We start from the raw sequence: 25260 nt of genomic DNA on the forward strand, positions 1-25260 counted from the left end.
AGACAAGTTTTGGTACCTTAAGTTGATGCAACACTGCTGTACTAGAGGCCCAAAAGTCCCAGCCTTCTCTTAATCACTTGTTTCCATGCACTGATCTATCTTTTAACTTCAGAAACCTCATCTCACCTCTTCCATTTCTCTTACCCTACAGAAACTGTGAAATTCACACTTCCAGAATGCAGGTAGATAACACAACGGCATCCCTCGTTCTCCTCAGTGCTCAGGCTCGTCAACATCTGTGCACCAAAGTGAACTCCACCCTCTCTGTCAGGACCAGAGTCACAAAAGAAGTTGGTTCTAGTCCCAGACTTACTAATATCAGCAACAGCAATGTTCTCACACTGCTGATGCACCTTTTCTGCAAAGGGTGAAATTCTGTCCTGAGACATATGCCAGGCAGAAAGAAGTCTGGCCTTGTAAGGAGGTGCTCTAAAACAAACACACATTACAAGTCCAGAATTCATCCTCTTCCTAGGGTTCATATATTAATAAAGGAAATAGCTGAAGTGCATGCCAAGTTAAGCTGCCCATGTAGTTCTTCACAACACCAGACCTACATCCTCCTTACTCCACCCCATGCCTTGCACTTCCGTTATATACCCTCAGGATTACGAGTGACCTACCTCTTGAGGTAGCAAACCTGCCTTCTAACAAGGAAATGTGTAAAGCAAAGATAAGGCCTTAGAGCTACACAGGGTGTAGGCCCAGGGCTGATGAATGAGTTGCAGTGCTGTCTCTCAGCCACTATTTCTGATCCATTTTAGGTTAGTAGTGGATGGTCACAACCCTGTAAGGGAAAATAAGGGTTATTTTTCCATCTTGGGTAACTTTCCCTGTGGGCAGTGTCTTTCTCTGGGCTCACTGATACAATTGCTATTACTGTGCTCTCTGCTTGTAATCCTGCAAGGCAGCCATGGACTGAGTAGGTACACAGAAACTCAGGCGTGTTTTCCCTCTATAAATACAGTTATGTCACCTTGGCTCTGAAATAGGCTCTGAAACAGGCTCTGAAACTGCCCCTGCTGCATTTGTTTGTGTTTGACAAAGCAGGAACATCAGATCATCTACGTTCATTCACATATCTGACTTCAAACATGATCCCTGACAGTTCTAGTTTTAACTTTACACATATGTTCTTCATGACACAGCCAAGAGGAACAAAACTCTTGAACCGAGAAATAGAGAATATTAAGATCCTTTAATCAGCCCAGACCACAAATTATGCAGTTTATATGCTCAAGGGCTGAACCAAGCTAGACTCAAGCACGTACTCTGGGCCAGATTGCTCTTTGGCTCTGATAAGCTCAGACTTTGGCAGGAGTGCATAAAGATTTCCTGGACTCCAGACAATCCCGAGCTGCAGCAACAGACAAAGTGTATGTGCATCTACATGGGTGTATGTGCATGTGTGGCAGGGATGATAGACAATAAACCCAACTTCGTGTGCCAAACTCCCTGTAAATAAGAAGCCATAGGGTGATGGATGGGCTTGGGAAGGCCTGGAGCAGAATGGACGGGGTAGGCTCTATGGTAGCTGACACGCAGAGAGCTGGCTGGAGCCAGGAGGATGGCATTGTGCAGATAAATGAGATTTCACTTCCCTGCTGGGTCTCTTTCCATCTGTTTTTCTGTTTCTTGAGGCAAATGCTGGGGAAGCTTCATATACAATCTGCCAAGAGACCTTCCCATTTCAAAGGGATCTCTCCCACCTTTCTAGGGTCCCCAAAAGCAGACAGGTAATCTTATGTGCACCCTTCTCTTTTCCTCCCCAGGGCAAAAGTAATAATGCTTTTCTTCTTTTCAACATTTCTTGCACACTCACTTTGTAAAGAATATTTTTTTTTACTGCTGGCCCAGACATCCTTGGGACGATAGAGCAGCAGAGTCCCCTACTCACAGATCTCCAGTCCTTTTGGGTCCCTCTTCAGAGCTGCCCTCCTCCTTTTCTTAGGTTTCCTGTATCCATCGTCACCTTTCCTCCCTACCTTGCCTCTCATATTTATTTGATTCCACAGTTTCCTTGTCCCTTATGACTGAGTTTGGTGGGAGAGATTTCCCCACTGCAGATATTTAAGCTAGGTTACTTGAATCCCACCACCACTCTTTGAAACATCTGTTTTCCTTTTGCTTGTGTTGTTTTCCCTCACTTTTTGCTGTCACCCAACAGCACTCCACTGTAAAAGGGGACAAATTCACTAATAATTGCACTAGTGGCACAAGAGCCAGGACATAGAGATTCAGGCTTGCAGGGGGTTGGCTAGTAGCTGAGTTGCCCCCGGGCCTCCACAAAGCATCTTCCTGGGGCAACTCAGTGCCCACTTGAAATGTGATTCACTCAACATTAGTTGAAGGGCTGAGACTCTGTTTTTGCCTTCCCTGGTCAGCTCTGGCTGACAGACTGCATCTGCCCTCCTAACCACTGAGGACAGAAGTGGCTTGTTCACACAGCACAACTCAGGAAATACCTTCTCCTGCAGCCCAGACTTGTAAGCTGGCAGTTTTGTACTTGTCACTAAGTCACTGCTAAGCTCCAGCACCCTGGCTCTGCTGAACACTGGGCACCTTGCAAAGCCTTCAAGGCACTATGTGCCTCACCTTCAGTCACAGCCACGCCACCCTTTCTCCTGTGCCTACTGTGGCCCACACAGAGAGCTTCACTGCTCTCAATGCCAGTGGACAAGCAGGGAGAGTGTAGCACCAACATCCTCCAGGGACAGAGCAGCCCAGCAAGACACTGTATTGACAGGGAAGAGGGGCGCATGAATGAATATGCAGTACCCTCTGCTCTGCTTTCCTCTGGGACTTCACAGAGTAGCTGACACAGCCATCGTAGGCAACCTGCTATCAAACAGAGTCTACTCTACCCAATAATGAGATTAAAATAGCAATGAGTCTGAGATTAGCATCTGAGATATAGTCGCTTGCTGTCAGCACAGCAGAGAAGACTCTCCAGTTTAATGCACAATGCCTAGTGACAAATGAGACACAATCAATAGCAAAGGTCATTGCTCACCCGGCTGGAAAGCACCCGCCAGTGTGACAGGGAAGAATGGGGGCAGATTTGGCCCAATCTTCACTGGGGGGCGAGAAGTGGATGTGTCCCCACTGGCAGAACGGTTAGGCTGTGCTTTCAACATTTTTCCTTGCATGTCATTCTCACTTTGAACCAAAATGTGTAGGATTAATGCCTCTTTCTGCAAGGGAGAGGAGATGGGAATACAAAACCATTTCCATTAAACCCTCTGGTTGACAGAAGACTTCAGGTGTGAATTGGATAAATGTCACTTAAATCCTGCATGATAAATTACTAGCTGTAATAAGCCATTAACTGATACCAAATTGATTTAATTCAGAAACGAGGTCTCACTTTTGTCAACAGAGGAAGAGCAGAGAATAACCCATGGGTACTCAGGGGCTCAGTGCATGGCAGTGCTTGGCTCTGTAAACACAATGACTCGGTGGGAAAGGCTTCCTTAACTGCTCGGCCACTTTCCCCCAGCAGCTCTGTCTCAGAGCAGGACGTATCCCTGGGGTGCACGAGGGGCTCAGCAGCTACCTGCGAGAGGGCCAATGCCTCCATCTAAAGCGACTTTGCTTCCAGGGAAGGCGAGAGCCATCTCGAGAGGGAGCTTGCAGTAGCCCCTGAAGTCGCAGGGACTTGCAGCAGGGCGGTGGGGCGCAAGCCCCAAAGCCCACACTGCACACCCCTGCAAGGTGCACGGCGCTGCACGTCGCGCCGAGGGCGAGCCGGGTGGCAGAACCGCGGCGGCAGCGGGAGAGCCTGGAGCCCGCTCCCCGGCACGGGTGACAATAGGGCTGGCTGAAGGCACCGCGCACCGGCGCCGTCCAAGCTCGGTGCTCGGCTCCCACGGCTGAGAGATGCTGCCGTGACCCGAGGCACAGCGCACCGAGGGCGTCCCGGCGGCGGCAGCCTAGAGGCGGCGGTACTGGGGGTCCCCATCACCCCCGGCCTTTGTCTCCTCCGGGGCGTACGGAAAGTGGGAAAGTGCCCCCCGCGCTCCTCCCCGATCCCCGCGGAAGCGAAAGGAAACCAGCTCGGTGGAGCATGCACCCCTGGCCCCGCCGCGGCCCGACCCTGGGCTGGGTGCAAGGTGAGCGCGGTGCGGGCAGCGCTGCCTACCTGTCCGCGGCTCCTCGGTCTGGGCTGAGCCCGGCAGGCAGGGCAGGGTAGGGCCGCGGCTGTGCGTGCAGCGGGAGGGGAGGCAGGTTTGCCGGGGGGGCAGGGGGTGTTCAAGCCCGTCAGGAGGAGGAGGAGGAGGAGGAGGAGACAGGGGGAAGGCAGTGGGGGAATGTGGAGAGGAACTGGGGACGCCGGGAATCCCGGGGGACTGGGGTACATGGTGCGGGAGGAGGTGGGGGTGGGAGGGGCTCAGGGTGTGCTGGACGCGGGGGGAGCTGAAGGCGCCGTAGGGGGGAGCAGGGGCGCATGGCGCGGGGTGCCCGGTGCGGAAGAGGAGGGGGGGTGCGGGAGCGCAGGGTGCGCGCTCCCGCGGGGCTGGTAGCAGGAGCAGTCCCTGCCGCGGGCTGGGACCGGAGCAGAAAAAGGAAGGGCACGAAGGCGGGGCGACCCGGCCTGGGTGGGGTGGCGGCCGGGCCCCCGCTCACCTGTACGACGGGCCGGGCTGGGCACGGCGCCCGCGCTCCCCGCAGGTGCTCCCCCGCGTTACCGTAACAGGCTGGGAAACCGGGCCGGGGAACCAGCGCCCCCCGCTCCCTGCGCCGAGCACCCAACTCCGCTGAAACGGCGGGAGCTGCGGCTGCGACGCGGGGGTGCCGGCTGGGAGCCCGCGGGGCAGGGGGCGGCGGGCAGCGCCGAGCGGCGGCGACCGGTCCGCCTGCACCCGCTCCTCCCGCCGCCAGGGGGCGCTCGGGCTGCCCTGACGTCACAGGCCCGCGCCGCCACCGGGCGAGCCGCGCGTGTGCGGCGGTGACGGTCACCGGGGGTCGGTACGGAGCGGGCGGGGGCGTTGGTAAGGGGTACCGGGGGACCCCGCGGGCCGGCCCGAGACGGTAAGGGTCACCGGGGATCCTCTGCGGCGCGAGGCGGGCGGGGTCGAGGTGGTGACGGTAACTGGGTGTCCCCTGGGCGGGTAGTAGGGGAGTGGAAGGCTGTGCTGAGGGTGCTCCCTGTTTGGGAGGGGAGCAGCGTTGAATGCCTGGTAGCGCGGGCTCAGAAATGCGGGCAGGAATACCGAAGCAAAGGCAATGCTTGCCTGCTGAGGAGCGGTGGGAACGGGGCATCCCTGTCCCGAGAGCCGCGGTGTGTCCTTCCCTCTGTCCAGTCGTTAGAGAAGCCAGTGTGTGAAACGGTGAAGGAGCGTTTGGTGAGTCTCCCTTCTCTCCTCTAAGCCATGAAGCAGGCAGGGCACAGTGCAAGCTGGTGCGGGAGGCCTGTGGTAGTTATTCTGGGCTAGCGTGGGAGCCAGTGTCGTAGACACGGGCGCTCTGAAGATAATGCATTACAAATTACGTGATATCCCTGCCACTTTTGCTTCCCTTCTTCAGTAAGGGTTTGCTAGCTTCTAAAAAGCACCACGAAGGAAGTGCAGGCTTTCTTTTTTCCTGCTGCCTCCTCCTTGCTTCCCCGAGCCATCCCTCAGTGCTGTCTTCTGCATGGGGAAGGTGGGATGATTTTTTCTGGAAACTGACCTCATACATACAGGACAGCAAATGAGTAGATGAAGGCCTATTAACTGTAGCATTGCTCCAGTCAGTTACTCCAACACCTTAAGCTGTGATTCTTAGGTGTAGCCTTGTGACTCTGTGTAAGGGTGGGTCTCTTGGGATGCTTTTGCCTCACTGGGGCCTCAGTTTAAGAAAGGGAGATGTTTAGGTGAGAATGTGAACCTCAGCGTTTAAAAACACAGATTGTTTATGCTACTCTGATACAGATCTTTTGTGCAGATTTGAGAGTCACTGCAGTTGGGGTGCTAGAGAGATGTTTAGGTATCTTAATTCTATTTATTGTAGCAGATCACTAGTATTCTAGGGACTCTTTGGATACAACAGTAAGATTCTGATTTTAAAAGGGTGAGGGGAATAGCTCTCTATTTTGTGAAGGCTGAAGTAATTCTTTGTAGGTCTGAAAAACATGGTTTTGCAGCTGAAGCAGCTTGAAAATCAACTGATTGGCATGCCTGTGGCTTATCAGAGGTCTGTGTAAGACACCTGTGTTACTGCTGGAGCCATGGTGCTCCTAGAGGCATTTAAAGACATACACAGTTTATGAACAATGGTGCTGCTATTACTGTTTAGAGTCTGGATAAAATAATGAAACAAATTTAAATATGTAATAGAAAATTGTGTACACTGTAGCTTAAAATGTGCAAGGCACAGACTCCACTATAAAAGGAAAGCTGTTGTAAAGTTGAAGCCCAGCATCTGCTGTTTGATTGTTCGCACGTGGTATTCAATTTGGCACAATAATGCACTGCCCTTTATAATTGTCACAAATTTCAGGCTCCCTGGAGAAGCAGTCGTGGCACCAAGCCTGTCAGAGTTCAAGGAGCATCTGGATGATGCTCTTAGTCATATGGTTTAGTTTTACTTAATCCTGTGAGGAGCAGGGAGTGGGACTCCATGATCCTTATGGGTCCCTTCCAACTTGAGATATTCTATTGTTCTGTGTGACAAATTCCATATTAGCTTAATTATGCAGTTGTGCAGGGTTTGGTTTCCTTGGGATGAGAGAGAGGAGATGCTCTGAAGCTGTTGGTAGCGGACAGCAGATGAGTACCTGTGTTGTGTACTGTCAATGGAAGATGCAGATCCTAGCCTGAACAAGCAATGTTTCATGGTGGTATTGTGAGAATAAACCCATAAAATTGAGAAGTTCTGGTGTTATGATAGGATATAGGGGTTAGAAAAGGGGTTTGTGATGAGAACGCTTGTGTGGCTTTAAAAAATAGTGTTCGCTGTGCTACTAAAAAGTGAAAAAGTAATTGTTTAAATTTTCCCGTGTCTTAAGAGTCATAAATTCTCCAGTCCTAGCAAAATGCATCAAAAAGGGAGGGAGATGGTGAAGAACTGTGAACTGGACACATTTTCACTTTTTTTTTAACAACACCCAATTAAAAAAAGCAGGAGTTAAATTAAGAGTGATCTGTCAATCTATCTGAGGCATGAGCCAGAACACAGAAATGATACTGTCTTTGGTTTTTGCACTACGGGTGATTTCTCACGACACGTTGTTGGTTATGGCAGTGTTCATATGCTTGTGACTAAGCGCAGAGGACAGTTTGTTGGGTCTGAGCTCAGCGGCTCTAGGGGAGTGGATGGCTCCATGAGCTGATTACATTAATAATGTAGGAGCCAGAGGATAAACATTCTTTTTCTGATTACTTCCAGATTCTGGGAAAGATGACCACACTCACACGGCAGGACCTTAACTTTGGGCAAGGTAATGTGTTGTGCTAAGCTGTGAACTGGTATGCTTGCAAGGCTTCTTGTTGGCACATGAGCTTGTGGGAGTGTTGTTGGGGATTGCTGTACCCCCAAACTTCCTGCAGCTAAGGGGAAGCAGGTAAAACTTCTGCAGGGAAAAATACCTTAAAAAATTCCTATGAGTATATGGTATTGCTCTGCATGGTTCCCCCCCCTCTACTTCAGCATCCTTTACTTTTGTTTTTCAGTTGTTGCAGATGTTCTTTCAGAATTTCTGGAAGTGGCTGTTCACCTTATCTTATATGTCAGAGAAGTGTACCCTATTGGGATCTTTCAGAAGAGGAAAAAATACAATGTACCTGTCCAGGTAGGAGATTTTCCTGGAAGCTGACAGCCACGTGGACAAGGAAAATAGCAGGGATCAGTCAACACTCACCAGAACAAACTAAATCACTTCCAGAGTTTGCTTTAATGTGCAAACTCATTTTTGAAGAGAACTTAATTCCTGTCAAAAGGGAAAACAGCCCTGTAGCTGAGGATACAGCAGTACTCATGGAACAAGCAGATCATGGACAACAGTAGTAGAAGGCTTCCCCAGCTATGTGCAGTAAGGTAACATGAAAGCATGCTTCCCAGGAAGTAGAGGTGGTTGGAATGTACTATTCCCAATATGCTATTGTGGGTATATATCACCAATATACTACAACTGTGTGGGTACAGTGATCTGCCTCAGCTAATTAACCCTTCCATGAACGAATTACTGGTTTGAATTGGCAACATAGCATTTTTCATGACTTTGAAGCATGACTCAAGTGCCTTGTAATACACTGGTGCTTCTGTTTAAATCTTCCCATTTAGCATTGTCCTGGTTCACATCAGAACACAGCTCTGACTATTCACTGTATTTGCTACAGATGTCCTGCCACCCAGAGCTGAATCAGTACATCCAGGACACACTGCACTGTGTAAAGCCACTGCTTGAGAAGGTAAGATCATATCAGAGACCTGGGCGAAAGTACTGCAAGTGGTTTTGATAGAAAGTAAGAGAACATAAATACTGTCTCAATTGCAAAATTTATTTACAAATTTACCATATACAGTATACTAGCTGATAAAGTTACTAAGAAAAATAAAACTAATATCCATAACCTTTCCTTGCAGTTAAGGCCCTGCCTTGCCACTGATCATTGGCATTTGGCTGCATCTAATACATGCACACGAGGATATACATCTATATATTTTCAGTTACATCATCCTACATGTTAACGTTCTGCTTTTGAGTACATTTACATTTAAGCACCTATCTGGCAGAATAGTTTGAATGCTTTCCTGTAAGCCAGCAAGGAAAGGTACGTTTGAACTCTAGGTTTTGTAAGAGAAAGGTGTGACCATACGAAAGATTTCAGGATGTAGGATGGTGGCAGTTTTTGCATTCGCTGCTCTTTATAATCTTAATGAGCATTTAGAGAATGGAAATAGGTCCATTTTACACTGAGGTGGTAAAAAGCTGCTATATTTGGCCAACGGTCTAAGCATATCTTAACTTCCTCATCATTGTCCATTCCCGAGTGATGCAATGAGATGGCTGTACGTTTCCTCCTTTGTTTCAAAACAGTATCTAAAGAAACATATTATTTAGTGCACTTCATCTCCCTAGGCCTTCATGCTAAGCTATTAGCTTAGCATCTAGCAAGAAATGGCTTTGCAAAAGCATTTTTTCTGATCGGTAAGAATACTCTGACAGTGCTCAAGCTTTGGCTAACTGCTAGCACTGTGAACCACAACAAATAAGCATACTCCCACTTCATCAGAAGTATGTGAAACACACTGGGGGCAGAAGACAGCTTTTTTTAAGGAAGGGATTTTTCTATCTTTGTTCTTGCAGAATGATGTGGAGAAAGTTGTAGTTGTAATCCTGGATAAAGAGCACCACCCTGTGGAGAGATTTGTCTTTGAGATCACCCAGCCACCTCTTCTTTCCATTAGGTAAAGTTTCCATTACTGCTCGCCCATGGCATCCACCACCTGCCTCCACAGAGGTGTTCTGGAAGCAGCTCCAGGCCCCAGTACTTTGCTGCATGCCAGTAACAACTGCTATCTCCTCAACAGTTCAGAGTCCCTGCTGTCCCACGTGGAGCAGTTACTGCGTGCCTTCATCCTGAAGATTAGCGTGTGCGATGCTGTGCTTGACAACAATCCCCCAGGTAAACGCATCTATATAGCCTAATAGCATGGCATTACCTATTGTCTCAAGTCAAGCAGTGTCCCATCCTCTGTTAGTTGTCCCCTGATCTGGAGCTTACCAATTCTCTTGCAGGGTGTACCTTCACAGTTCTGGTTCACACACGGGAGGCTGCCACACGGAACATGGAAAAGATCCAGGTGATAAAGGTGAGTGGTATCTTTGGCTACTTGATCGCATGCGAGCGAGCTAGAGAGCGAAGACTGGAAATTACAGAGTTTTGGCATCTCTAAGATTAAGGCTGCTAGATATTTTGAACACATAGGTTAGGTTAGCTTCACATGATGCACTTCAGAACTTTGCTTTGAGTGCAATAAAATGGTTTACACTGGTGAGGTGACTGAGCACATTCACCACGCACCAGCCACAATCGCAGACAATAGCTGCTTCAATGCCTGAATTAGATTGTAACAATACTTACTGCATAATGCCTGACATATAGAATAGGTACTTGAATTTAATCAACAGCAGCAAAAAAAAGCCAGCCCCCCCACATCCAGTCTGTGTGGATGGATGAATCTTTATAAATAGCAAGGAAGACCAAGATTCGAGTAACTGGTGGGTTTCAGGTGAACAAATACCTTTTATCTGGCAAGAAAGTATGTGCAGATCACTTTTTAAAGCGAGACTTTAAGAATCTTTGCTTAGGTACAGGGAAACTTTTTTCCCCTCAAGTCAAGTTATTTTGGGTCTCCTAAGGCACAATAAATAAAGCTAGTGAAGTATATAAAATAGTTTCAAAATGGAAGTCTGCTCTATACTGCTTCGTAATGGAAAGTGGTAGTATAGTAGGCCAACCTTTAAACTTGCAAGGCAGGACAGAAATCTATGCCCTGGGCATTTTGGAGTTGCAGTGAAATGCTGGTGTAATGAATAGAACATGCTAGCTTAGGACAGCTAGGAGTATCTTTTAAAGTGAGATGTCACCTTTGGAATAGGTAAAGTGGGTTAACATAGTTCGATGCTGTACTGAAGATAATTATGCCATATCTCAGGGCCAAGTGCGCAAGCGTTAAGTTTTGCTGTTATTAAAGCTTTGAGTTACCAGTTTCTTCCTTCAGCCACTAGATCTCTCATTCACTTAATGCTGACCTAGTGCTGAGAGCTCACCTTAGAGAGTCTGACAGCCTCTCTGCAAATAAAGCACCCTGTGTTCTTGCCCTAGGATTTCCCGTGGATCCTTGCTGATGAACAAGACGTGCATATGCATGACCCCCGGCTTATTCCCCTGAAAACGATGACATCTGACATCTTAAAGGTAAGCAGAGCATTCTGGCCCAAGAGCTGGCTGGAAATGCATGTAGTTCTAAGCTCTGGCTACTCTGATGCCAGCTCTGCAGTTTTCTGTAGGGTGACAATTTTAATACTGCTGAGCAGTAGCTTAGTCTTGCAGATGCCTGTGCCAGTAATCAAAACAGGGCAAGACTCCTCCTAATAAAATATGAAACCCGGTTATGGGGCAAGTACAAACTCTTCTATTTAGCCTGTTGCACTTTTTTCCTCTCCATTCACCTACCTGCATATCAAATGGAACTGATGCATGTTTCTCTCCTCCAGATGCAGCTATATGTAGAAGAGCGAGCCCACAAAGGCACCTGATATCAAGTCTTCCTTACCTTCAAAGCCTCATCTGATCTTCCAGCGGAATAAGATATCTCACAAACCATACCTTGATAACCGTCTCTTCGGCTGGCCTTCTGGGTGAATGTAGAGCAGCTGCTGCCTCTTTATTTCAAGTGCTCTTACCACTGTATATAGAACTGACTTGGAATGTGGAGCCAGAGCCTGTTGCCCTGTACGCTCATGTGTGAGCGAGTACAAGTTTTGTTCCAGTGAATCCCTGGGGGCAGGATATAGGCAACTGCAGTATGCGGTTCAGTGCTTCGTACAAATCCAGTTCTCACCTTAATAGGGCATCTCCGTTGCACATCAGTAGTGATACACAGCCATCTGTTACATGCTCCACTAGAGCAATGGACTCATACTAAGGGTGAGTGAGGCCTTATGTAGTGTCTGTCCACTGTGACTGTCCCCAGTAGTCTTCAATAAATATTTTTACCCCAGTTGAACTAGGCTGAGTTCTGTCCAAACCAGCCTCCCTGCTTAAGTGAGGAAGTAGTTTTATTTTGTATGGAGCTTGTACTTTATGTGGAGCTTCTACCACTTTTCTGTACCTTTTCTGGAACATACGTGGAATCTGTCAGTTCCTCCGAGAGACTACACAACCCTGGTCTCTCCCCTTTCCATGGGAGAGCATTCACTCACAAGTGGCATTAGCAAGGTAGAATTTGCCTGTCCAGCAAGGACACTTGCCAAATGTCCTACTCCCAACAGAGAACAGACAAGGGAAACACTGTTAATCCTACACCTGTCGAAGGAGACTGAAGGAGGCCTTAGTACTGACTGTGCATACAGGGGTAGACGACATGGTTCATAGTATTTGAGAGGACAGCCAGAATAGTACCTCCCTGCTTCCTCCAAGTAGAATTGCAAGAATACTACAGATCGAGGTTGTGCGCTGCTTTAACATTTTATATAGGATTAGACTGTTCAGTACAAACCAAGTACTTTGGTAATACAAAGGTAGTATGGGAAAAAGCCCAGCACAATCAAAAGGTACTTATGTTGTAAGGTAGCCACCTTAAGGGATTTCTTACCTCCTCTTTCTCTAGCTGTTCATTCAAACAACAGGCTGTCTTCAGAGAGGGAAGGCATGTGCCATTTTGATCATATACACTTACAGAAAGGGTAAGGAATTAAGTGCCAGCGACACAGCATTTATGAAAAAGGGTTGATGGTCTCCTTATGCTATGAAAGGTCTGATGTGAAAGATGCATGTTTTTATACATAATTAAACTGAAACAGGAAAATACTATACAAAGTAAGTCTCCATGTAGCAGAGCCCTTGAGGACCGCATTGATAATTTAGCCTTATCTTTCATAAGCTCCATAAACAAACAAGAAAGGGTTTCTATTTAAGACTTAGATGTTTGGCTGTAGCACAAGGACACATTAACTAGAAAAGACAGATAGCACATTTAATTGTCCTAGTGTTCCTCCTGTGGAAGGGCAGTAGTAATTGCAGTAGCATCCATGGTACAGGAGGAAGAAAGATGAAGACAGAGGTCCTTCCAAAGGGCTGGGCCTGCAGAAGTTCTGCTGTGAACAAGAACTAGCTGCTGGTGTTTGGGAGCAGCTGTGCAAGACAAAGTCAGGACACTCACGCAGAGAGTACAGACAGATAAATGCACCTGAGACCACCTGGTTACAGTCCTGAGGTAAAAGCAAACACTTATATTGTGCCTTCATAACAATGTTGGGGCCCGATGGTGATGCTGCTGTTTGTCACTCGGATCCCATACCATCCTGCCCAGAACTGGGTGTCTTGGCCTCCATGCTGAAACCAGATGTAACGAACTCCAGCTGGGTAATTCTGGAAGGTGTGAGAAATCTAGGGAGAAAGAAGAAAATTCCTCTTAATTTGCCTAAATATACCAGCACTGACCTAGAAGCTTAGACAGTGACAACTAAGTCCTTGGTCTCAGGAAAAGTTCATTTTAAGATACCTGTAATTGAAAGTGCATCATACCCCTTTTTGAGGGACAGGAAAAAAGCCTCTCTCACTCAGCCTTCTGCCTTGAAATCCTCTCCGAGTCAAACATAACATTAAGCTTGATTTGTAGGTACGTTTGTCACATAAGCAACAATGTAATAGGGAATCTACAGCCAATCAAACCAGTTAAACACGTTTAGCAGTTTAAGAAATGTCTGCAATACTTTAAATGACATCCATGCAGTAGTTTTAAAACAAAGCTTTTTGATTCAATAAAAACAAGAACCATGCTCTTGTAACTTGGTTATTTAGACAAAAACTTGAGTGAAAAACATAAACAACTAAAGAGACTGAGCTAAAATAACACAGATGCCCAGGGGATACTCTTTACAAAACCCTGGGCACCTACAAACCAAACCTAGCTCTTTCAGGGCACTACTGCTTCTGCGGCATTGTCAACCTTTTGTATCAAGTAGAGGAGGCTGAAGAGCAGAGAAGGAAGGCCCACTTGGGACTTCTGGCCAAGTAAGACTTGCAAGATTCAAGTGTCACAATACTGATGTAAAGCTGTTGCCCACAGGGCGGCCGGTTACCTCTCTCCACACTGCATCACTCCACTGCTCTATAACCACTGGCTCAGGGTGGAACTCCTCAAGGACAATGTAGTCTTCAGAAAGCAGCCTCACTGTAAGCTCATAGCGACACCCACAGTCAAACCTGGCAGCATACCTAGAGAGGCAGGGAGTAATTGAGCAGGTTTTATAAACAGCGTTCAGTTTTCTTTAGCATTCAGAGTCTCCAAGGGGATCCCTGTCTGCAGAGGAAAAAGAATGTCATCCCCACAGCTATGAAGAAGTTCTAAAGCTGCCAGCTATCCTACTCTTCCCAGGATTGCCACCTCTTTACAGACCATTGAATAAAATTAGACTTAGCTTATGCTTTACTGAAGAGCTAGAGCTCCCAAAGGATAAAGAACTAATTTTATAGCATGAAAATCTTCAGAGGTCTAGCTTATCTCTAGGCCAATACCAGAAATTCTAGTTTTCAGTGCATGCACTTACCAGTCCTTGACTACAATTTCAGGCCGTTTCTCATCCATCAACTGATTCCAATATCCTTCTTTCTGCAGGGTAATGAGTTGAGACTTTAAGCATGGCCTGCAACAGAAATACTCACAACTTCACAAAACACTTCTCTCTCAGTGCCCACACTTCCTCTAACAGCTTCTCACCAGAAGCCCACTCAGACCTTGAAGGCCCACAAGGCTGACGTGGCTAAGGCATGCCTCTTTCAGTAGCCAGAGCTAGACAAGTGAACTGGTTAGCTTCACACACAGAAAAGGAATAGTTACCTACAAGCTGGATTAAGAGGAGGCCCTGCGCTTGTATAGCGTATACTGGTAACGCTAAGGAAGCTACTGCTTAATGGATGTAAAAGCAGCTCATCCTCCTCTGTTGACAGCTTTTATGGCAAGCTGTTAGCATGACAAACACACCTACCACTCTTAGAGGTTACAGAGCTTTGACCTTGTCAGGTAAGCGCATCTGATTAAGGTTTGGCAAGCTAACCTTTGCCCACTACCTGAAAAGCAGGGATCCCATGTGGATTATCGTGACTATAAAAAAAGTTACAGGAAATTCCTGGTAGGAACAGAGAAATATATCTGAAATAGATCAGAGCACATGCTCTGATCAGTTCTCTCAGCAGTAACACCTCTTTTGACTAACTAGTTAAAAAGGTTAATTAAAGGTTAATTAAGCTCCTCCTTTTTCCCACGCATGGGCTAAGGTTCAGTGACCTGCCTCAAGCCTTCTAATCAGAGTGCCTTTGCAAGACAGACAGGAGGAGGGTGGTCTCCCAGCTCCAGATCACTGGAATCCTGTTCTTACCCATATGAAGTGACAAAGTATTTGTGTACTTTAGGGTCTGGCATCTCTCTCCCATGAGGTCCAGGGAGATTCTCAATCTTCCATTTATCTCCATCATTATTATCAAGCTTCCAGTGCCGAAAGTTCTCTAAAAACACAGTCAAAGATGAGTGTTAGGTCCTCACTTCAGTTTCCAGCAGTATTTCTGCTTTTTGTTAAAGAATCAGCTACAGAAGAATATTAGGAACCTGCTTTGATGAGTTTTCAGATACACTGTATTTTTCCTACAGCTGAAAAGTGACTCCTGGCTTTATGTTGCCATTACTTTTAACGTGGCTGTCAGCACCTAGGACAACAGGTAGCAACTTTCTGACCCCATCAGAAACTCAGAATCAGTAATAAAGTAGAATTACTGTAGTCATATTAGTCAAGTCTTTGCCAACAAAAATTCCCCAGCTTCCTGAATGTTTAATCCCAATACTGGACACTTTTCATTACCATTTGCTGTGCAAATTAACCGTCACTGTCTATAGTGCTGGGGCCTTGGTGACTCCAGGGATTTTTCCAGTCACAACTACAGATACATTATTTACCAAGAAGTTATCTATCCACGGTAGTTTTACTGACTATGTTTACTTGTGGATGTGACCCAGCAGAGCTCCGTCAGCAGCTGGACAGTCCCACAACACCCGCAGTACTTGAGTAATGCAGGACACTGACTCATTCTGACTGATAGGAAACTCTTAGCCCTCTACTATAAATAATTTAACAAACCTTCAGCACAGGGGTTTTTGATTAAGTTTCTCTTCAAGTTGCAGAGCATATAGAAGACCTTCCAGTCAGAGACGCTTCTGTCCAAATTCTGCATATAAAACCCCTCGCGCTGGCACTTGCGTTTCCATAGGGTGGCCAGATCCACCACGTACCGCCACTGCGTGCAGACCAGCCTGCAGGCACGGAGCAGATCCCGGGCTGGCAGCAGCGACAGCAGCTCCACCAGGACGTCTTCGGGGAGGTCGCAAATGGTTGTCATCACAGGCTGTCACACAGCTTCAGAGGCGGGGTACGCGACGGGAGGTCCCTGGGCACCGACAGCACAGAACTTCGGGAAATAAGCGAGAGAGTTGGTTTTTTGTACCGGTTACTGACGGCACCACCCAACAAACCGCCCGCCCCAGGCTGCCAGGCCGCGGCCCCAACGAGCGCCAGGGCAGCGCGCTCCCCCGCCCGGCCCCGGCCTCGGCCCCACCTGGGCCCCGCCCGCCTGCGCCCTCCGGACACGGATGTGAGGCGGCGGCGGCCCTTCCGCAGCGGGCGGAGCGCGGGGCGGGCAGCGGCGAGGGGGCGGCGCCGCGCGCACACCGCCCTTTATCAGGGCAGCCCGCCCCGCCCGCCCCGGAGCCGCGGCCGCCGCCGAGCAGCGCCCAGGTAGGAGCGCCGGCCGCCCCCGGGGCCAGCGCGGGAGGGGAGGCACCGAGGAGAGAGGGTGGTGGGCGGACGGGGAAGCAGAGCGCGCCCCACGCACGGCAAGGGACCGAGGCCACCCCGGGAGGTGATGTCTGCCGATGGCGCAGCCGTCTGGAGATGCTGTGGGTCGGAGAGGAAAAGGAAAGTCAGCCAGGGACCTTCACCCCTTCCCTGCCTGCGTGGGAAGCCCTCGCTAAGTCCATCGCCAGGCAGGGAGCAGGCGAGGCACGTGAAACTCCCGCCGGAGAGGAAACCAGCATGATCTCTCTTTTCTCTCTCTCTTTTTTTTTTTTTTTGGTTAAAATCACTTTTTACCCTGCAGGGCTGTGGTTGAGAGGCGGGGGGAGGGAAGGGAAAGCCTCAGTGCTGCCCCCGTAAAAGCCAGGGAATTTTAAATGACAGTTTCCTTCTCCTGTCTGCAATGCAGATAGCTCTGCATCGGGAACATCTAGATTTAGGGTGCTGTTATAGTCGTGACTCCCTGCTTCATCCCTCCCTTGCCAGATTTGGCACTGCCATATTTCAACAAGTAGCATGTCAGGATATCCCAGCTGCTGTGTTCCTGGTGCTCTTTCGCTGCCGTCTCAGCAGCTTCCCAGCACCGGGACTCGGCTGAGATAAAGGCAGCGTCACTGCATCCCACAGTGGTGACACGGGCTCCAGTTCTGCACACTCACCTCTCCTTATTCCTGCAGCACCCGGCCCTAGAGCTCAGGGCAGCAGAGCGCTGTTGGGGGTCAGAGTGTAGAACTAGCACATGGAGTTAAAGCACACAATTCTGAATTAATTGCTCAGGTTATAAAGCCATAGAAAAAGGAATATTAGAAAATATTAACAGAGTTATTTTCAGTTTGCTCAGACCTATACTTTATACAGGCTCATGACTAAGAAGATCAAGTGCCAGCCCCTTGAGGGAAAGCCTTTCAGATATAGAGCAAACCACTGCAAATGTGGTTGGCAAAATGCTCACCACTGATATTTGGGTACTGCTCTGCAGCATTTGTTATCAGTGATGTTCTTAAAGGCAGAACACACACCCAGGTGCCTCCCTCTGCAGAGGAAGTCATTACTGAGAAGCTGATTTCTGCAAGCGGCAGAGATTTCTGGAAGGACCGATTCCAGCCCGGGAAACTGGCAAACCGTCCACAATCGCAGATGTCAACTACTCGCATTTTGTGGGTGGATTTAATTAAGGGCTTCACTCAGAACATAAAATATTAATCTGCTCACGTGCTTCAGGGTATTAACTTAATAGGGGTCAGGACTTGAGATTAGGAAGCAATCTATGCCCCCAAAATCATGCTTTCAGATAACATGCTTATTTCCCTTTTTTCCTAAAGCATCGGTGTTTGACAGCACTGAGGGTAGGGGACCCCATATCTGAAGGGCCACTGTTTCACCACTCCTTTGCCTCTTTCTCAGAAAGCTCCATCCAGCCTGGCCCAAGGATGGAGTCCCTCCCTGAAGCAGTCCTGATCAAAATCCTGGCTTCCATACCTGCAGTGGATTTGGTGCTGGCGTGCCGCCTGGTCTGCTGCCAGTGGAAGAACCTGGTCGATGGAGCCGCGCTTTGGATCCTGAAGTGTCAGCAGGAAGGCCTCACTGGGGCAGAGTCACAGGAGAATGCAGAGAACTGGCAAAACTTCTACTTCCTGAGTAAGAAAAGGAAGAATCTCATCAAGAACCCATGTGGTGAAGGTGAGAGACAAGCATAACAAGCCCCAAGATTTCATGGAGATGACCAGTCACTGGGAACTGGGCATCTCCAGTCTCTGAAAAAAAGATTTTAGTTGCCATCAGGTTGCAGCATTTTCTTCTTGCCTGAGGGAAATGACTTGATGCATGCAGTCAAATCATTTAATGGGCACGAAGGCCTTTGATAATCACCCTTTGCAAAGGGTTCTATTTGACATCAACTTTATATAAGCCCCTGCAGGGATCAGAATCACATTTGAGAGACAAAAATGTCCTTTGAAGAACCCCTGTCCAGTGCAGTAATGGTAGTGGCAGAGAGATTGCTTCTTGCCAAACCATGACAGGAAAGATCAAGCCTTTCCCCACTCAGGAGCTAGCCTGCCCTTAGCTCACCAGGCACTTCAGGCTTCCCTCCTGGAAGCAGATCAGGCAAATCTTGTTTGCACCCTCCTTACTACAGCGCATGTTACAGAGCTGTGCACATACCCCATTATTCTGATAACCTATGAGCTTCGCTTGCCAGATGTCTACAAGATGCTTAGCAATAAGCAGCACTAACCAAGCCTCATAACCCAAGCAGCAACAAATACATTTCACACATCATAGACCAAAGCAATATCAACACAGCTTCTCCATTTTGTTTACAGATTATTCTTCTGCAAGCTTTTCCAACATCCACCTTCCCTCTGGCTAAGACCAGAAAAGCCCAATGTTTAGGGCCATACTGCTTCTAGAAGTACCACTTAGCAATTTAAAAAATTTAGAAATAAAGCAATCGGCATATCTCCCCAGGCTATTCCTATGTTATGACACTGGAAGTGCTGACATGCAGTTCAAAATACCTAAATAACTTCACTCGAGTAGTTTCTTAAATTAACCCACACATACATAGCCATTTTGGTGGGGAATGTTAAAGTGTGTTAAGTTTTTTGCCTGGCCTCTACTTAAACATCTCCGTACTCTACATACAAGCTCCGTGCTGCATCGAACAGCACAGCTTTCAGAAGCCAGAGAAAGGTTCCAGTGGGAGGCGGTGAGGTTCCCCAGGCCCATGGAAACTAAAGACTCATCCGAGTCTCTTTTCTGCCATTTGCAGAAGACTTGCAGCAGTGGGGAGAAATAGAGAATGGAGGTGATGGCTGGAAAGTTGAAGAGCTCCCTGGGGACTTTGGAAAAGAATTTCCTAGTGAAGAAGTCCATAAATACTTTGTTACATCTTATGAGTAAGGCTGCTTTCTTCTCTTATTCAGGGAAGGGGACATTTTTGGTTCCCCCAGTCCCAGGAGAGACTGTGATACCAATTAACATCTTGTGCTTCAGGTGGTGTCGAAAGACTCAGGTCATTGACCTTAGGGCTGAGGGCTACTGGGAAGAGCTGATGGATACAACCCAGCCTAAAGTTGTGGTCAAAGACTGGTAAGTAGCAAGGATGCCTCAGAGGAAAGGCAGAGTCAAGAAAGAGAAGGAAGGGCGGGGAGGGCATATAACTGCACCAGGCCTTAAAACCTCAGCTGCCAGGATCCCCTAGATGTGGGACAGGGCTGAGTCTTGGCTTACAGTGCCACAGGCAGCTCCCACAAGCTTCACATTGTTGGTGCATATGGCCTCTAAAGACCAGGTTCTTGTTGTGAATGAGGGGAAGTGGTGGGTTGGGGTCAAAACCATTACAGATTCCCACCTCAAACCAAGGCGCCAGTAACCTGATGAGATTGGTAGAGCCTACGTCCAGCAAGATGCAGTTGCTTGCTCTGGCTCTTTGCAGAGTTCACGCAAGTAAGGCTAGCGGCTTGGATCTCCTTGCAGGTATGCAGGACGCAGTGATGCCGGCTGCCTCTATGAGCTCTGTGTGAAGCTGCTCTCAGAGAATGAGGATGTTCTGGCTGAGTACAAAAGTGAGACTATTGCCATCCCACAAGACAACGATGCCAACTGGACTGAGGTGAGTTACAGCTGTGGGCGCAGTAGGTGACACCCAACCTGCATGAATCGGGAATATTTTCAAGCAGAGAAGCAGGAGAGTTCTCCTGTAGAAGGAGGAGGCTCTGTCATATGTTCTGTGGAGCCATGACCCTGTGATTGAACAAAGGGATTATACCGGAGGCTACCTAACATAAAACTTGCTGAGCCACCACTGCAAGTGCAAGGTAAAGGAGATGCCCAACCAGGAGAGGTTCAATGGCCTCTGAATAACAATGGGATCAAAGCTTCTACTAGCAGCTCCCACTGTTAAGTGTCCTTATTGTTACCCAACCTGGTAGGTGTGACTCGGGCAGGTGGGGTTGAAGGCTCTGTGCACTAAAGAAGAGTAGGTTCATGGTGGTTTGACATTTACCAACAACCATTTTGTTTCTTGTCCCAAAGATCTCCCACACCTTTTCCAACTATGGCCCCGGCGTCCGCTTTGTCCGCTTTGAACATGGTGGCCAGGACACACTATTCTGGAAGGGATGGTACGGTGTACGTGTCACCAACAGCAGCGTGATGGTGGAGCCATAGCCATGCTGAACCGGGGCCTGCATGCTGGAGCTGACTTCCCTCAGGGCATCCCATGGTTTCTGCATGGTGCTGCTTCCAGGCTGTAGAGCACACAACCTTTCTGCCTATGAATGTGCGTGCGATGCCAGGGGCCAGCATCCATCTTTCCTCAAGAGGACTATGCAAAGAATGTGAATAGATTTGTGAATGCACCACATAGAGACTCTGCCTCACCGCTTGCACTGATGTTCTCAGTCAGACATGAGATCACCTAAAAAGCCTACAGACCTTACTTCTCTCCCAAGCTGCTAACCTCTAGCACCCAGCCCAAGCTAGACACTCCTCCTTCCCACTTCCCAGACTTGGGCACCCCTTAACTTTAAGAGGTACTTTGGGCATATTTTCTGAAAGTTAAAGAGCAGGAAAAAAAAGGAAGAAACAAAAGCATAGACCTTGTGTCTGAAAACAGACCAGGGAAACCCAGAGCCCTGTCACATCTCTGTCACCAATTGCTTCCATGACCTGCAGTGAGAATCTTAGCTTCTCCCATTTATAAACAATAGATGTCATTGCTCGCCCCATAGGAGCTCTAGCTTGACCACCATATGCTATTCCAAGTCCCCAGTTTAATTTTTAGCGATAACACAAAGCAATAGGGATTGGATCCTTTTCTCTTACACTGTCCCCAGCATCCATTTATCAAGGAAAGTGTCGGGAACCAAAACCTCTCTGGCATCCAACCCTGAGCCTTCATTTGGCTCCCTCAGACAGACAGCAACTGAGAGCAATTGCTGGGAGAGAGACACAATGAGGACTTAGGGAAATGGGTTAGAAGCAATCTGGGGAGGGGGTCCAGGAACAAATGAAAACGAACTCATCTACCCCTTCCTGGCCTCTGCATGCTTCAATGCAACAAGCACCCTGGTCATCCTTGGCAGGCAGGAGATACTCTTCACACAGAAAGCTGTTGTTAGCCCCACTTGATCTCAGTTCTTCCTGCCTACTAACAGCGTCTGCAAAAAGTACACGTCTGCCTCCACTCCATATGCTCACTGACAAGACAGCACTTTGTACGTACTCCCACTAGTGCCTCGGTATCACTCAGGGCTGTGAGCCACCATCCTGAACAAAGATACCCAAGCTTCCCTGAGCCAAGCCTGGCCCTACTAGTCAGTCCTCTCAGAAGAGCATCCCCTTAATAGAGCTGGTGTTGCCTAGGCACTTACATTTTTGTGTCCGTCTGTCTGTCTTCCCTTCCTAGGCTGCCAGCACATACATACTTGAATGCTACTTTGCATCAAAGTGCACCATTACAAGTGCAGTGTAGTACTATTACCTCTAGCCAAAGGAGAGAGCTTCCAAGCTGGTCACTTTGTGCATGCTCGGCTTCATCAGGCTTTCTGCACTGCTCTACCTGGATGCCTAGGGCACACTGGCCTTCCAGACCACAACCATGTCAAGCCAGAGTCCAGGCAAACATAATAAAATGACACAATTGTGTGTGGACCTCCCCTTGTGTGCTGCGTATTTGTGTCCTGTGCTTAAGCATGCTTTTTTTTTCAGTTATGTGGAGTGATGTCGACCAGTCCTATCAGAAGACCAGGAGTCATTGTATCTTGTATAACATCATGAGTCTCCCAGAAAGAGGTGCATGCTCTGTTCCCCAACCCAGCAGCCTGAACCTGTCACAAGTACTTGATGGGCAACAGGTTTGCACTTAAAACATAGTGGGAATTCATGCAAGGCACAGAGGAGGTCCAGGAAGGCTCCTACACAGTCCAGCCCTGGCAGATGCCCTCTGTAACTGTAGCTCTGCTGTGAGCTCAGCCTTGGTTCTGACCCAGGAGAGACCAGAACCAGTTCAGAATTTAACTCTCCCCCCATTACCTCTGCACACAGTCACACAATGCAGCTTTATGCACCACAGCCTTTAATGCAGCTGACAAAGTTGCTAGTTAATATTCAGCTTGCTGCCAATTCTCTGCCTCACAGAAAAAAAAATGAAGCCTTCATCTGTCCCTAAGGGATCAGTACAGCAAGGGGATCAATATTCACACCTTGATGCAATTGTTAAACTGAACCTTTCCTAAGCCACCATCTCATGCTCAGGATAAACCCCAGGATTAAGCCTTCCAATATTGCGTCCCTTGTAAATACAGGGCAGGGCCATGGTCCCCACCTGAGGCTTATTTACGCTGAACTACTGATACACACAGCCTCCCCAGCAGCTCTGTTACAACGAATGCAGCTGCCCAGGGACGTTCCTGCTCCATGCTTCCCCCTCATGCCAGCAGGCCTGACGTTCACGTTGGCTGTCAAGGGCATCCTGCAAAGCTGTCCTGACCTTCCCACTCACCTCCAAGAGGTGCTTTCCAAGACACTCAGTGCCCTGCAGCTTCGCTGCAGAGAATAGCTACTTCTGCTCCACAGAGCTTCTTGCAAACGCTGCTGCTGACCTCAGGGGAGTCGCTGCTCCTTGCATTCAGCCGCATCGGTGCTACAGTCCCAATGCAAGTGAGTGCCTGCCTGGGTACTTGAGGGGAGGGGGGAATCTTTCTCACATTCTAAATACTCTTCCAAATACCTTTTGAATTTTGAAGAAATAGCAGAAGTCTGAACACACTGAAATCTGCACCATACACATAAATCCAATTCCAAGATGATGTCAACTCATCTGTCCAAGACGAGCAGAGTACAGGTTAATGGGTTCGCACGTGTTACAGACTTCAGGGAAGTCGAGAGGATGCAATTTCACAGGATTACAGAAAGGCAGTGCAACCGTGACAAAAGGGTTCAGATGTATTCAGGCTCCCAGCCGCTGAAGTGTCTATCACACACAGCTTCAGTGGGGGTTCCTTCTGCTTTCTGTTGTGCCAACCCCAGCAAGCAGCTATGTGATACTACAGAGTAGCTTTTGGGCGCACTGATGACCAACGCAGACATGTGTGCTGTGCAGACAGGAAGGGGTCTGTCCCCAAGTAATTTGTAACCGATATTCTCATCACCCATAAGCATTAAAACACAACAATTGAGTGTTGCTGGAGCATTCATGCTGGAAAAAACCCAAAACGACACAAAGCATCTCCTACCCAGTCCTGAACAAGAGGACTCCTCCTACAAGAGCTGCAGAAAGGGCTCCTATTTCCTTTGCACATCAAACCCACAGTGCACCACAGCCATCCCTGCGGCAGACCGCTGCGGAGCTTAGTAGGGAGCTATGCAGAAGAAAGAATGGAAATGTCCTCCAAAACACCCCACGCTGGAACAAAACAGCTGGATGATGAGAACTGGAGAGAGAGTTTAAGTTGCTAGCTACTCATTTTTGGCCAAGACACCAGCATGAACACACCTCTTACCCTGGCTGCTTTAATACTGAGAGGCACTAAGAGAAGTCTGAGATACAGCACTCCACAGAGCCCTTTTCCTGCTCTCAGCAGCTGCCATCTGACGTCTGGGTAGCCGACTGCATCTTGGTGGCTGCAGTTATATGACATCCCACTGTAATTTTCTTTTCTACACAGCTCAGCACAGCCACTTCTGGCTATAAATGCCATTATATGTAAAAGTTGTTGTGTTTTGTGTGGTTTGGAGGGTTTTTTTCCCCTCCATAATAACTTTTACAGCAAGTCTCTTGCAGAGGAACAGAACAGAGCAAGATGGGGCCCTGGCAAGGAAGCACTGGCATATATCTAGTCAAATCTAATGGAATTTTTCTATATAAAGCATCTATTATTACCCACCTGGGGGGTTTGTGGACAGATGGAGGAGTTTGCTCCCCCACCAGGCACTCAAGACTGGGGATGGGAGGTATGACGGGGGGAGGGAATCTATCTGGTAATTCCCTGTTGCTTGCAGCCCAGCTGTTCTAGCCAGTTCTAACAGGGAGGATAGTTTAGGAGATTGATTCCCCCTAAATCAAACAGCTTGCAGAGGTTGGGAACAGCACCTCCTGAAAGCCAGAATAACAGGGCATCAGCCACACCTGCAGCAGAGGCTGCCAGCCTAAAGCTGTAGCCAAAATGAGTATGGTCACAAATGGGATGGAAAGCCAGTGACTTATCCTTGCATTTGAGCCCACAAGCCTGTCAGGAGTAGAAAACCTCCGAAGAAGTAGAAAACACTGGGCTAGTGAAGAAACATCCCCCGGGCACACACCTCCCTTTGCAGCTCAGACCCAGCCATTCTCACACCTCCTTCATTGCTGTCCCACACCATACAGATACTTCAGGGCAAAACAAAGTCCACGGGTGAGCAGTGCTGGCACTGAGCTAACCTGATTCCTGCTTCTCCTTCCATCCAGCTAGTTCCTCCTGATATTCTTGGGGCAGTGACTGTCCTGTCCCTCTCAGTCTCCTCAGGGAAAAAAGAGCCTAAACATGCTTTCCTACTGAGGAGGTGCTTTGGAGTTAGAGGGAGAGCAGTACTATAGCAAGTTCAACTGGGAAGGCTCATGGAAGCTAGAAAAACTACTGTCCGAGTCACAGCAGCCTGCATGTAAAGCAAAGGTACCCAGACAAACCAGAACAGGATAGACATGGTCAAGACTGGCACATGAG

At 48.3% G+C, this 25260-nt stretch overlaps 3 protein-coding genes across 3 annotated transcripts; 2 read left to right on the forward strand and 1 right to left on the reverse strand.

Moving 5' to 3' along the window:
• Positions 1-7380: 7380 nt before the first annotated feature.
• On the forward strand, positions 7381-11245 carry MAD2L2 (mitotic arrest deficient 2 like 2; the record flags this gene model as incomplete). The annotated part of the gene is made up of 8 exons (XM_082009365.1): positions 7381-7420; positions 7653-7771; positions 8319-8390; positions 9290-9390; positions 9514-9608; positions 9722-9795; positions 10812-10904; positions 11204-11245. The coding sequence occupies 8 exons, from the start codon at positions 7381-7383 to the stop codon at positions 11243-11245; spliced, it is 636 nt and encodes a 211-aa protein (XP_081865491.1).
• Positions 11246-12938: 1693 nt separating this feature from the next.
• LOC309412343 (F-box only protein 6-like) lies at positions 12939-16100 on the reverse strand (the record flags this gene model as incomplete). The annotated part of the gene is made up of 5 exons (XM_082009228.1): positions 12939-13097; positions 13793-13928; positions 14261-14356; positions 15089-15215; positions 15842-16100. The coding sequence occupies 5 exons, from the start codon at positions 16098-16100 to the stop codon at positions 12939-12941; spliced, it is 777 nt and encodes a 258-aa protein (XP_081865354.1).
• A 1882-nt stretch (positions 16101-17982) lies between these two features.
• On the forward strand, positions 17983-20725 carry FBXO2 (F-box protein 2; the record flags this gene model as incomplete). Its single annotated transcript, XM_082009399.1, has 5 exons — positions 17983-18232; positions 19326-19452; positions 19550-19645; positions 20033-20168; positions 20591-20725. 5 exons carry the CDS (start codon positions 17983-17985, stop codon positions 20723-20725), a joined length of 744 nt encoding a protein of 247 aa, XP_081865525.1.
• Positions 20726-25260: the final 4535 nt, after the last annotated feature.

The sequence above is a fragment of the Phaethon aethereus genome, assembly GCF_964289735.1.
Source record: "Phaethon aethereus genome assembly, chromosome: 21".
NCBI lineage: Eukaryota > Metazoa > Chordata > Aves > Phaethontiformes > Phaethontidae > Phaethon > Phaethon aethereus.